At 46.1% G+C, this 13,172-nt stretch overlaps 2 protein-coding genes across 2 annotated transcripts in view; one reads left to right on the top strand and one right to left on the bottom strand.

Moving 5' to 3' along the window:
* Nucleotides 1-833, bottom strand: part of Dtwd2 (DTW domain containing 2) — a 21,994-nt gene extending 21,161 nt beyond the window's left edge. Inside the window, exon 1 of the mRNA XM_045740780.2 lies at nt 589-833. Within this exon, the coding sequence (XP_045596736.2) occupies nt 589-683 (95 nt within the window). The 5' untranslated portion in view covers nt 684-833. The remainder of the gene's footprint in view (nt 1-588) is intronic.
* Nucleotides 834-1,582: 749 nt separating this feature from the next.
* Nucleotides 1,583-13,172, top strand: part of LOC123757256 (axoneme-associated protein mst101(2)) — an 80,466-nt gene continuing 68,876 nt past the window's right edge. The window contains exons 1-3 of the mRNA XM_045740779.2: nt 1,583-1,731; nt 5,010-5,060; nt 5,209-5,512. Of these exons, the coding sequence (XP_045596735.2) occupies nt 1,710-1,731; nt 5,010-5,060; nt 5,209-5,512 (377 nt within the window). The 5' untranslated portion in view covers nt 1,583-1,709. The remainder of the gene's footprint in view (nt 1,732-5,009; nt 5,061-5,208; nt 5,513-13,172) is intronic.

Below are 13,172 nucleotides of genomic sequence, written 5' to 3'. Positions count from 1 at the left end.
TTTTGTTTTATAAAGTGTGCACAAGGTATCTTGAGGTTATCTTAAGGTTATCTTGAGATGATTTCGGGGCTTTTAGTGTCCCCGCGGCCCGGTCCTCGACCAGGCCTCCACCCCCAGGAAGCAGCCCGTGACAACTGACTAACACCCAGGTACCTATTTTACTGCTAGGTAACAGGGGCATAGGGTGAAAGAAACTCTGCCCATTGTTTCTCGCCGGCACCTGGGATCGAACCCAAGACCACAGGATCAGAAGTCCAGTGTGCTGTCCCGCTCGACCGACCGGCTCCAAGGTATGACACAGCAGTATCATAGTTTTAATGCTATCTTCATGTTTTAGATAATTCATGGGCCCCTTAGTTCTGTGGAGTTTGAATTTTTGTTACGTTCATAGGTAAGGGTTCATTGTTTCGAATGGTTCTCAAGTTAGCGGCACTTTGCAATATCATTCAGTCTCAAAGTGGCATGAAACAAGCCAACTTGTCATAGTAAAGTTATATTAAAAATCATACTATAAGCACAATTCTAATGCCAATTAAGCCTAGTAGGTAATCGATCCTTTGTATAGCATAAATAAAATATTATTATTACCTGCATCTGTTACACAGAGGGCGCTTTTCACGCCGACCTATTTCAATATGAGCTAAGTCTGCCAGTAGTGCGAGCTCAACCTCTACATCTTCCATAATTGAGGCACCTGCAGCGTGAGTCTCGTCCTCTCACGGGCTGGTTCTTCACAAATAAACGTTTCTAATTCAATACACTACTTCATCGTCTTCAAGGCAACGCCTCTTCACCCATGTCAGCTGTTGTAGCAAATTTACTTTACGGAAGTTAGGAAATAAACTCGACTAAATCATTTTTACCCAATATAAATTTACATTTGTTTCATGTTTTGTTATGATTGGTGGAAGTTATGTTTGGTCCTAGTGAAAGAAGACTCGCTCTGTGTTGAGGTTGTCATTGGTTAGTGTGTGTTGACAACACTGAGGAAGAACCAATGGCGAAGCTTCCCGCGGAAATTGTTGCCTCTCAGTGCCGCCGCCACCCCTCTTAAGGCCGCTATTCAGATGCTAACTCTAGCGCAAATATTGTCCATCTTCCAAATTAACCTATAATAAGAATTATAGAAATAATAATAATAGTAATAATAATAATAATAATGGTAACTATTGCAGAAATATGTAAATATTGTTATATGTTCAAGGGTTAAACACAGATTAATGTTGAATGATAGTCCCAGGCTCGATAACTTAAATACGAGCATCATCAGGAATTAAGCCCACCACCTAACCAATATACGTGCATCGCTGTATGTCAGCCATAAGGTTATGTTTACTGATATAAATGTAATTTGTCAATCCAAAGCTATCCTTGTCTAAACAATTTGTTTCAAGTACAGCTGTATATAAACCCTCATATATTGATTTTTACATGGATTTAATAAATCGCTAATTAATATATCTTATCTTTGTTTTGGATTATAGAGAAATATAAACAAAAATTAACTCATGAATAGAAACGATAACAAAATATAGACATGTATGTATAGCGTAGGTGTAGCGTATAAGAGTTGAAGGTAAGGTTAGTGTAGCGTGTTGAGAGCAGCGAGGGCAACACTGGCCAGCCAGCAGGAGGCGGCGTGTACGGTCTGTCTGACGCTGCATCATCATAAAAGTTGACTTTACTTTGTGATAAACCAATTCTAACTAATGGATACCGAGTGTGAGATTGGTAAGACCACATACTCTCTGTTGTCAGACTGAGAGTATGCTTAATGAGGCCTATCTAAACAAATCCTAAGAGTTGAACCTGGCTCTTCAGGGGTTCCACAGGGTCGCGCCCAACTTGCCTACTATTGTTCACTAGTTGATTATTAATATAAACTTCATTATAGTATCCACTGGTAGGATTTAAAACTTGAGAGGTGACATCATGAGTTGAATTTAAAAGTGAAGGACTGAAATCTAATTATAAGTAGTGTATGTGCCGTAGGTTTCGTTTCAAACTTTTGTAGTTAAAGATACGACAACTGTCAGCCGTGGGCCTCGGGGAGGGGGACTTAGAAGAAAGCTGTATTAGTAGGGACAGATTTTAAATATAATTTAACTATACAGGTAAAAGAAATTAAAATTAATATTTGTATGTAATTATTCCAAGTAATTCAAGGGTAAAGTTTGGATGCCTTTTTTGACATGGCTATTAGAATATTGCCTGACTATTGGTCTATAATAGAGGATGGTTAAGTTCACCAGCCCATCACACCAACTGCCTTGACTAAACCAAGACAAATTTAAGCAAAAAATCATACTTGGCTTAATCCAAAGTTTAATCTCTGCATTTTACCTTAAATAACCCTTACCAAAATAACGAGGAGGTGCACAGAATGCCACAGTAAAGTGACTGAAATCAAACTAGCCTACACACAAATGAAAGGGAGGATGGGGTGGGTGATCCTGGAGCTTTATCAAGGTAAAACACGGGGAAGAAAGCGGGAGAAACCGTTATAAGAGAAAAATAGGTGGTTGAGGTACAAGTGTAAAAAGAAAACATGAAAACGGCTAACAGCAACTCCCTTAAAGGAGAAAGAAAAACTAAACAAAGCAAGCAGAGAAGGGGAGAGTAAACACAAATTATAAATAAAATAATTACAAGGGAACAAAATTTGGGACAGAGATAAGAGAACATAGAGGAGCAGATTGTCGTCACATCATTCTTGCTGAGAAGTGTGAGAGCTGATTCAAGAAGATTGAGTCTTTGGGAGAAGAAGCAGGAAAAATTATTTTGGGAAGACCCAGCTGTAAGACGACTGGGGTCCCTAACATTACAAAACGGCAAGTTATAGGATGATCGGAGTGCCTAACATGACAGAAGAGAAACATTGGTCATGTCAGCAAGTTATGGAGTCCTAGTCGGCAAGTGAATAATCCTAGTGGCAGACTTGTACAGTTGAATCACTACCTTTTCCCTTAAAGTCATAGGTATGCTTGGTTATTCCTAGGATTTGGTATGCTTTTTTACTGCTGCTCCTACCTGTTGTGCAACTTTTAGTGATAACAGACTGGGCCACAAGGACCTTGTCCCCCCAGAATTACTCCAAGGTAAGATAACAGCAAGGAATGGTGGATTTTGACTCCAAGATCCACAACTGGTCAACACCCTCCCAGGAAGCATTAGAAATATTGCCGGGACAAAGTTGTCAGAAGTTTAGCCTATCCCCAGGCTGGGCTTGGGGAGGTTATCTTGAGATGATTTCGGGGCTTTCAGTGTCCCCGTGGCCCGGTCCTTGACCAGGCTTCCACCCCCAGGAATAGTAGATTATGAGGGAGTAGAGGAACTCCTGAAACCCTCTCCAGGTATACTTCAGGTATGCAGTGTAATGTTATTAATTTGGTAGTTGTGATGTGGATTGTTATGTCCCAATCACCGCTGTCTACCTCACCCGAGGTAACCACCCCACAAGTAAAGTCTTGCATTGTTCAATATTAAAAAGCATTTGCCAGTCTTCTGACCATTTGTAGAGTGCTTTTTTATCTCTTTTTGTAAGGCTTCAATATCATTTTAATTTCCCACTTTACCATAGATATTAGTGTCATCTACAAATTTGATGATGTGGTTTGTAATATTCTCATTTCTGTCATTGATATATATGACAAAAAAGTTGACCCCAAAATAGACCCCTGTGGTACATTACTCGCCACATTTCTCCAGTCAGATTCATTCCCATATCTGGGAATACCTGTTTCTGATATATACACTACCCCAGAAGTAACATTTCTTAGCAGTGTAGACAATAGCTAATGTATGATTCTCATGGACTATTGCCTGGGGTTGCACAGGTACAACTAGTGCAACGGTTATGGAGCGGTTATGGTCTGTGCACTTGATGCCAAGTAAGCATATCTGCATTATGCTGGGCCAGGTTAAGTGAGTATGCTTGATTATAGGCTCTTTGCAGGTTGAACATCTTGTTTGGGTCATGGTGACTTGTATTCATTTGTTGGGAGGTTCATGATCTGGCCTACCTCCACAACTGGCTTGTGTGGGGCCCCCAGTCAGTCTGCATGTCTGTTAGCCAGGGATCTGGTTCTTTTCCAGCTTGCTAGGTTCAAATTCTTTGTGAACCGGAGGAAGTTCCAATCGGTGTAGTCCCAGGTTCAGACTTGGCTTGGCCTTGTGTGGGCCTCGATTGGCATTACTTTTCCTTCCTCTTGTGGCTTAGTTCCGGCTGCAGCCTGTTGATGTTGAGGCAGCTCTGGATAACTTGGTGGTTGCTCAAGCAGTTGTATAGGAGCTTGAACTGTACCTGCATTGTTTATCTGCTGGGCAGGGTGTGGTTTGAGGGCTGTTGTGGTTTTTCTGGCAACCATTGGGTTCTAGCTCTGATTGCCCTTTATTGCTTGCTGCATTGCTGGCTTCCTTTTTGAACTGTTCAGTGTTCAGTTCCTTGGCGCATTCCTATGCTGTCGTTTGATGTTTTTATGGACATGTTGGCTCTGGGTTGGGGCTTACCAGCACTTACCAGGCCACCCATGGGCGTTGGCCAGTTCCTTTTCTCCGGGTGCACAGTATGGTGCAGGAGTTTGCGGCCATGTAGTATACCCTAAGGAGAAGGATTTATCTGAGCACTGTGCTCCTGCTCCATTTGAACCATTTCCTTGTGGGTTCATTGTCTAATGGGGGGGATGCTCCTTTCGGTCCATTGCCCTTTAGAACTGGACGCTGTGTGTAGCTCGTTTGCTAGTGTCTTGAAATGTGCTTGCTTCAGGGTTATTTATGAAGATATACACTACTACTATCCTGGTAAGGTAAGCCACAGGCCTTTGCATGCATTATAGTGGATGTAGGGCTTCCCCCCCCCCCCATCTTGAGGTTGTCTAGGGGCTGACGGGTCGAACAAAATCCCTTGTACAGTAATTTGTTATTTACTGTATTATGATTTGACTTGTGGATTGATATACAGTACTTTATATGTTTTGCATAATCAGTAAGTTAACTTTTTAAATTTTCAGTTGGTGAGGTGAAGTTGTCACCAAGCCCCTTAAGAAAACAACTGATACAGAGTAAGTGTGTGCCATTGGTTTTATCTTGTTTGAGTGGTTGTCTAAATTTTTAAAAGGATTCTTTACTGGAAAAATATTTGTTCATATTTCCTACTTACATGTATTCATTCCTTGATATTTTCTTAAAGTTCACATTCTTTGTTTTCAGCACGTTTACCATTTTCTCCCTTGGATTCAAAGACGCCACAGAAGACAAAGAGCCCCACCAATAAAAAAAAACGTAGACTCTCAGACTCTAACATTCCAGTGAAGTCGCCCAAAACACCTCGTAGCGAGAACAAGAAAGGCAAACCCTCATCTGATAAGAAGCCCCTCAAGCCAAGCAGGAAGCCTAATGAAGGCAAGGCTGCTAGGGAGAAAGAGGAGACTACCCAAAGGAACAGGAAGAGGACAAGAATTACATCAAAAGCCAAGTCAGATGGTCATGAAAGTGATAAATTAAGCAAACTTGGGTAAGATTTAAAATATTTGTTTAATGCTTCTCATGCATGGACATGGCCACATATATACAAACAAATGTGTGCATATTTGCATTATCTTGTAGTAATATAGTATCAGTAAAACTTATCGGTTGTATATAGTACTGTATAAAATCATTCATGCAGAACTATTTTTGGAACTCATTTCTGTAATGTTTTCATGCTATTATCTCCAGAATGTTTAGGAATTGTATTCATTTTATGCATGAGCTGCAGGAGTGTTTCCTTGTGAGTCTTTGCTGTCTATCAGCTACTGGATTTAGAAATATAAAGCTGTTGCTAAGTAATATATTTTAGTACTTTCTCAAATGTTTTGTTATAAAAGAAATTATAATACTGTACTAAAAACAATCACAGCTATGTCAAAGTGTATGCTTGGCTGTCAAGGAAATTGCCATTTAATATGCATCCCAAATTTTTTAACCATCATTAAAAATCTTTATATTATTAAGGACACTGCTCTCAATTAAAATTAAATAAGCTTTTCAGTAGTACCAAAAAGTAAATGTCCACCAACATCACAGGCTTCAAGGCTAAATGCTATCATAGCCTATACCTTACCTGATCAACCAGGCTGTGATTCATGTCAGGCTTAGATCAGCATCATCTAACAGCCTGTCAACCAGGCGGCCTGGTCAGAGACTGGGCCGCAGGGATGTTGATCCCCAAAATCAATGCAAGATAACCACAAGTTACCTTGCTGTAAGAAAATGAGAGTATATGGGCCCCATACTCAGATGGAGCCCATACTGACTTGTGTGAAGTTGTGTTGTGAGCTGGAGCCCTGTCCTGCCTTCTTTATCATAATTTTGTAACTGGATTGATTGGCACTTGGAGATTTTTGAGGCATCTAGAGGCTATCCTCTTTGGGGCATCTAGAGGCTCTCCCTCTTTGAGGCATCTAGAGGCTCTCCCTCTTTGAGGCATCTAGAGGCTCTCCCTCTTTGAGGCATCTAGAGGCTCTCCCTCTTTGAGGCATCTAGAGGCTCTCCCTCTTTGAGGCATCTAGAGGCTCTCCCTCTTTGAGGCATCTAGAGGCTCTCCCTCTTTGAGGCATCTAGAGGCTCTCCCTCTTTGAGGCATCTAGAGGCTCTCCCTCTTTGAGGCATCTAGAGGCTCTCCCTCTTTGAGGCATCTAGAGGCTCTCCCTCTTTGAGGCATCTAGAGGCTCTCCCTCTTTGAGGCATCTAGAGGCTCTCCCTCTTTGAGGCATCTAGAGGCTCTCCCTCTTTGAGGCATCTAGAGGCTCTCCCTCTTTGAGGCATCTAGAGGCTCTCCCTCTTTGAGGCATCTAGAGGCTCTCCCTCTTTGAGGCATCTAGAGGCTCTCCCTCTTTGAGGCATCTAGAGGCTCTCCCTCTTTGAGGCATCTAGAGGCTCTCCCTCTTTGAGGCATCTAGAGGCTCTCCCTCTTTGAGGCATCTAGAGGCTCTCCCTCTTTGAGGCATCTAGAGGCTCTCCCTCTTTGAGGCATCTAGAGGCTCTCCCTCTTTGAGGCATCTAGAGGCTCTCCCTCTTTGAGGCATCTAGAGGCTCTCCCTCTTTGAGGCATCTAGAGGCTCTCCCTCTTTGAGGCATCTAGAGGCTCTCCCTCTTTGAGGCATCTAGAGGCTCTCCCTCTTTGAGGCATCTAGAGGCTCTCCCTCTTTGAGGCATCTAGAGGCTCTCCCTCTTTGAGGCATCTAGAGGCTCTCCCTCTTTGAGGCATCTAGAGGCTCTCCCTCTTTGAGGCATCTAGAGGCTCTCCCTCTTTGAGGCATCTAGAGGCTCTCCCTCTTTGAGGCATCTAGAGGCTCTCCCTCTTTGAGGCATCTAGAGGCTCTCCCTCTTTGAGGCATCTAGAGGCTCTCCCTCTTTGAGGCATCTAGAGGCTCTCCCTCTTTGAGGCATCTAGAGGCTCTCCCTCTTTGAGGCATCTAGAGGCTCTCCCTCTTTGAGGCATCTAGAGGCTCTCCCTCTTTGAGGCATCTAGAGGCTCTCCCTCTTTGAGGCATCTAGAGGCTCTCCCTCTTTGAGGCATCTAGAGGCTCTCCCTCTTTGAGGCATCTAGAGGCTCTCCCTCTTTGAGGCATCTAGAGGCTCTCCCTCTTTGAGGCATCTAGAGGCTCTCCCTCTTTGAGGCATCTAGAGGCTCTCCCTCTTTGAGGCATCTAGAGGCTCTCCCTCTTTGAGGCATCTAGAGGCTCTCCCTCTTTGAGGCATCTAGAGGCTCTCCCTCTTTGAGGCATCTAGAGGCTCTCCCTCTTTGAGGCATCTAGAGGCTCTCCCTCTTTGAAGCATCTAGAGGCTTTCCCTCTTTGAGGCATCTAGAGGCTCTTTGTGCACTTTTTGAGTGAATTCTTCATTGACTGATTGGATTAAGATAGGTGCCAAGGCTTTGTTGCTTTTTTAAAGTCATATTCAGTGATCCTTGTTCTGGTCAGAGATGGGTGAGCTTTTCCTAGTGCGTGGGTACTCGCCTAGTTGTACCAGCATTTGTTTAGGGAAGAGTACTGCTTTTGGATCTCCTCCTTTTGACTTAATTAACTATTGTATAGGTTCCAGAGCCTATTGGGCTCAGTTATACAGTATCTGCATTTAAAGCTGTATATGAGGTCTGCCACATCCACTTCCCTATTTAGTGTAATCTAATTGGGCACTACTCGATAAAGAATTATCCCTGCTAAATAGTCTGTCCTTGTTTGCCCTGTCTCTTACACTCAGTATTTTGCATGTTGTAATCATGTCTCCTGTCTCTTCTGTCATCCAGTGATGCTGAGGTTCATCACCTCACCGTGTTTCATCTAACTATCTTTCCTCATAGCTTATACCTCTCGGCTCTGGTACTAGAACTTTCTCCAGCTTCATTGTGTGTGTAACAGGATAAAGACTCCGTGTTGGTGCTGCATACTCCAGAATTGATCTGACAAATTATATACAAGATTCTGAATGTTCTCTATCACTCTTACCTGTTTGTTCCTTCTCTCCAGATGATCTAAGTCGCTTCCTTGCGATCTTTTTCCATCACCTTGCATTATATGAAAGTAAGGGATAGGCCTGTAGATTAATGCTTCCTATCTGTTTCTCCTTTTATATACAGTATTGACATTACATTGACTGTCTTCCAACTCTGGCAGTTCTCCTATTTCCAGTGAGGTTAAATGTCATAGTAAGGGACCGGCACAAGGTTTCTGTTTCTTTTCTATGTATGCATGGTGATATCTAATCCCACAGCGTAGTCGGGTCTAGCTCCATCAAGTGCGTTTTACTTATTATTAGGCTAGTTATTCCAAAAGTCCTTCAATGTTATTTGATTTTGCTCCATTCCCTTAGTTCAGGGGCTTCTTCTTTTGTGAAGACCTCTAGAAATCTCCTATTGAGCTTCTCACACACTACTGTTGTTCTCAGTAAATGAGTCCTGTCTTATCCTTCATTTCATCACCTGTTCCTTAATTTTGTTTTCCTCCTGATGTGGTTGTGAAGCAATTTGGGTTGAGTCTTTGCTTTGACTGCAGTGTCATTTTCAAATTGCTTTTCTTCTTCCCTTCCCTCTGAGGTACAGTACTCATTCCTGGCACTTGAGTACATACCACTTTACATTTTACGGTTCAAGCGGCTGTCGCATTGCTTGGTTGGTTTTGGTTATTGCAGTGCGCTAGTTTGGTTGCCCACTCGAGTGCTCCCTGGGGCTGCCCCTGTTTTGGTTAGGTCAGACTTGGGGTCGTTAGTCGCTTTGGCCTTGGTTCAGTCCTCCACCCTGGGTTCTTTCTCTGCTGATGTGGTTCCTCTGCCTCCTCCCTGCTGCCGGCTCCCTAATGTCTGCGGGTTTCAGAGTCGGGGCGGGGTTTAGTTGGGGATGAGACTCGACGGCTCCGGGTGCTGCCCCATTCGTTGTGAGGACAAAGGCCTTTGAGCGTGTTCTTCCCTCCGTGGCTTCTGGGCCTTACCAGGAGGCCTTTCCTTCTTGTTGCCTTTCCATTGGGCTGGCTTTTTCTTCTAGGGTGGTGGGTGGTTCTGCCCCTGGGGGTTCCTGGGGCTGTGGGCAGGGACCTTGCTAGCGGTTCTGAGGCTATTTGCCCCTGCTTGAGCTATGTACCTTCTGGGTTTTTTTTTTTTTTCGTCTTTCCTTCCCATCTGCTTTGGTTTTCTCCCACTTGCTGGTGTGATTTTGGCTCCCCTACGACAGATACATCTTTATTTTGGTGGCCATTTTTTTTTTTTTTTTTTTTTTTTTTTCTATGGGCGCTTCCTTGGCTGGCCGCCAGGACGGCGCTGCGGCTTGTTTTACCAGTGACTGCAAGGCGTGTGACCTCACGTTTTGAGGGTGTTTTTTTGCCTCCAATCTGGAGTTTTTCCTCCTCCCATTGCTGTCTGTTTTTTTTTTTTTTCTTAGGGGCATCCTACCCTGTCTGTTCCACTGGGAACATTTGGGTTTTGGTCTTTTTGCCCGGTCTTGGGTTTTCTCTCTGCTTAGGTTCTGTGCCCTAGGTTCATTTGCCCCTCGTTCCCATGTTGGATGCGTTCTGGGGTTCCTTGGGCTTCCTGGCTTACAGACTGCTCAGACTGCTCTTGGATGGGTTTTGTGGTCGTGCCAGGGCTCCAGCTTCTGCTAGTCGATGTGGGCCTTTGGTGCTGGTGCCTCCTCCAGGGCCGTCATCGTCTGGTCGGCACAGTGCTCACTGGTCTGCTTCTCGAAGAGGGCGATGGGGGAGAGGCTGGCTCTGTTTGCGCATGCTTGGTCCCACGATTTGTAGGCGTTTTGGGTTGTGTTTTCTGGCCTTTGGTGGTGTTGAGTGGCTGCTTCTCCTCCTCAAAGGCTTGGGGCTGGTGGGGCGAGCTTCTTCCCTTGCGCCCCGTTGGGTCATCTTGGAGTAGGTGAGCCTGGGTGTGGTCGAAACGACCTGGTCCCTCAAGTGGGTTTCCCGCTTGTACCAGTGCCGAAACGAGACTGTGCGGATCTTCGGTTCATTTTGGACTTCTCCCATCTGAACTGCTGGATTCCTTGCCTGTCCTTCCGGATGACCTCTCTGTCCCAGATCCGGGTTCTTTTGGGGCTGGGAGGGATGGTATCTGGCCGGGAGGGATACGTGTTGTTGCGTACCGATTCATCTGGGGTTCAGGGACTGGTTAAGTTTCGTGGTGGGGTGGCATGCTTCTCGTTTTCATTGCCTTCCCTTTGGCTGGCTCCTTACGATTTCACGTGTCTTACCCGGTTCATGATGGCCCATCTACATCTGCTAGGTGTTTAGGTGTTGGCCTACCTCGATGACAGGTTGGTGTGGGTTCCCAGCCAGCCTACTTGTCTGCTCGCCAGAGAAGTGATTCTTTTCCAGCTCGGCGGGTTCAGATTCCTGGTGAACTGAAGGAAGTCCCATCTGGTTCCGTCCCAGATTCGGGCCTGGCTGGGCCTCGTTTGGGACTCTTGAACCCCTTCGATGTGTCTCCCTCCTGTAGTGTTGCTGTGGCTGCAGTCCCACCTCCAGCTGTTCCTAAAGGGGTCCCGGGTCACTCAGCGGTTGCTCGAGCGGTTGTGCAGGAGTCTGAACATCACTGTGCTAGTTTACCTGTCGGGTTGGGTCTGGCTTCAGCGTCTGTTCTGGTTCCTTCGGGGATGTCCCATCCGCCTTTCTCGCAACTGCAGGGTTCGACCCCAGTGGGCCTTGCATCAGTTGCTGTGTTGCCGAATTCCTATTCAGGTTTTTCAGGGTTCAGTGCCTTGGCGCCTTCCCAATCCCTCGCTTGATGTGTTCCCGGACCTCCTCGTCTCTCGGCTGGGGCTTTCTGACCGGTACTCACTAGGCTGGCCATGGGTATTGGGCTCCGTCCTTCTGTCGGGCTCACAGCACAGTGCAGGAGCTTGCAGTCGTTTCTCTTTCCCTACAGTGGGTTCAGGTTGCTCGGGGCTCTATGATCCGGCTCTATTCTGACTACGCTTTGGTGGTTCCTTGTCTGAACAGCAAAGGTTCTCTTCGGTTCTTAGCTCTTTGGGGCTGGCCACTTCAGGTGACTTCTCTGGTGGATTCTCGCTGTTTACCTCTCCACAGAATGTACAGTCAACGCCAACTCCTTCAGTTGGCACTACCGTATGTACAGGCCCCCGGTGGTGGACTTCTTCGTGTCGGCGTGGTCCTGCCATCTCCCAATATATGTGGGGCCCTTCCACGACTGCGGTGTTGTCGCGGTGGACACTTCGGCAGGGCAGGTCGAGGTGAGGTTACTTGTATCTCTTCCTCCAGGTCTAACTGGTGCTTCAGGTTCTGGCTCGGTTGGAGTTTTCCTGCGGGAGAGTCATCCTTGTGGGCTCCGTGGTGGCCGGCCCAGCCTGGTTTCAGGCGCTGCTTGCTTAGTGTCCAAACCCGGGGTATTTCCGCGGCTCCACCTCTTCCAGCAGCTCTGGCCAGTCCTTTACATGGCTGGTTCATTCTACTCCTCTGCTCTTTGTCTGGTCCTTTTGTCGCGGGTGTATCACCTCTTGTTTGGTGATCAGGTGGCTTCATTGAAGGTGTCCCACCTGCGGTCTTCATCTTGGCGACAGTATGGAGTCTCTTGGCATTCATTTTGCCTTTTCCTCTCTCTTAGTAGGTTATCTTCTATTTCTGTTCAGGTTGTCTTGTCCTTTCTTTCTTGGCTCTCTCAGGACTCATTTTATGCCTAATAATGTCGCCTCTTCTTTTGCAGTGCTGGCGGAGCCACTCCTGCTTGCGTTTTGGGGTGGATGTCCCTTCTTTCCCATTTCATGAGAGTTCTCGTGCTTTATTTCACCTACTGCCTGTTCGTGCGCCGCCTGAGCCATCCTAGTCCTCGGACCGGTGCTCTCTTTTCTTTCTTCTCCTTGGTTTGTGGTGGCCCCCTTTGGTTCATAATTGCTTTCAAAAGGCTTTGTTTCTGTTGGCATTGGCCTCTGGGGGTCGGTTGGTGTGCTTCATGCTCTCTTCCGGCACAGAGGTCTCTGCTCTTTCTGGTGGACATTTTGTTCAGTTGCAGCCGTCTCCTTTTCTGGCGAAGAAAGTGACGGCGGGCTTCCGGAGGGGCCCTTGAGTTATTGATGCTTGGTTGGTCAGGGCCGGGGGTGGATCATGTGTTGTACCCGGTTGCGCCTTGGCTTCTGTTGCCTTGGATGTGCTTTGGTTTGATCCGATTTCCCTCGTTCTCTGTTCCAGGGCTCGGGTCTCTCAGATCGTCTGCAGTGTTCTGAAACCTAGTTAGCCTGTAATCTACCCTCGTGCCATTGATGTTCGTACATTTGCTGCACTGGCCACTGTGTTTGGGATCATGTCTTGGGCTGACATTCAGGGATGACGGTTTTAGTGGTCGAACAGAGTCCTGGCTGCCCGTTATTTGGTGAATGTTCCTGGTCCCAGTCGATTATGTGTTGCCTTGGATCGCAGATTGCAGCTAGTTGTCTCGTCTTCGAGTTGAGGCACGTGGAGCTGCTGCCTCCTGGGTAAGTCTCATGTTTTGCTTATCTTTAGTTATGTAGCTCCAAGGAGCTGAAGGGGCTCCCCACAGAAAAAAAGCATTGAATGTAACAAAACTCCATTTTCTGGGTGAGCCACGGAGGCTCCTTGGCACCCTTCCTCCCTGCGGACGGCGGTTTCGTTTTGTTTTTATTGCTCAGCCTCCAAACTGAGGTGTGGGCAGCAGGCATGCGGGTC

This window comes from Procambarus clarkii, chromosome 13, assembly GCF_040958095.1.
Source record: "Procambarus clarkii isolate CNS0578487 chromosome 13, FALCON_Pclarkii_2.0, whole genome shotgun sequence".
NCBI classification, from domain to species: Eukaryota; Metazoa; Arthropoda; class Malacostraca; order Decapoda; family Cambaridae; genus Procambarus; species Procambarus clarkii.
Note: the sequence above shows the minus strand (reverse complement) of the source record. Positions and strands in the feature narration are given on the sequence as shown.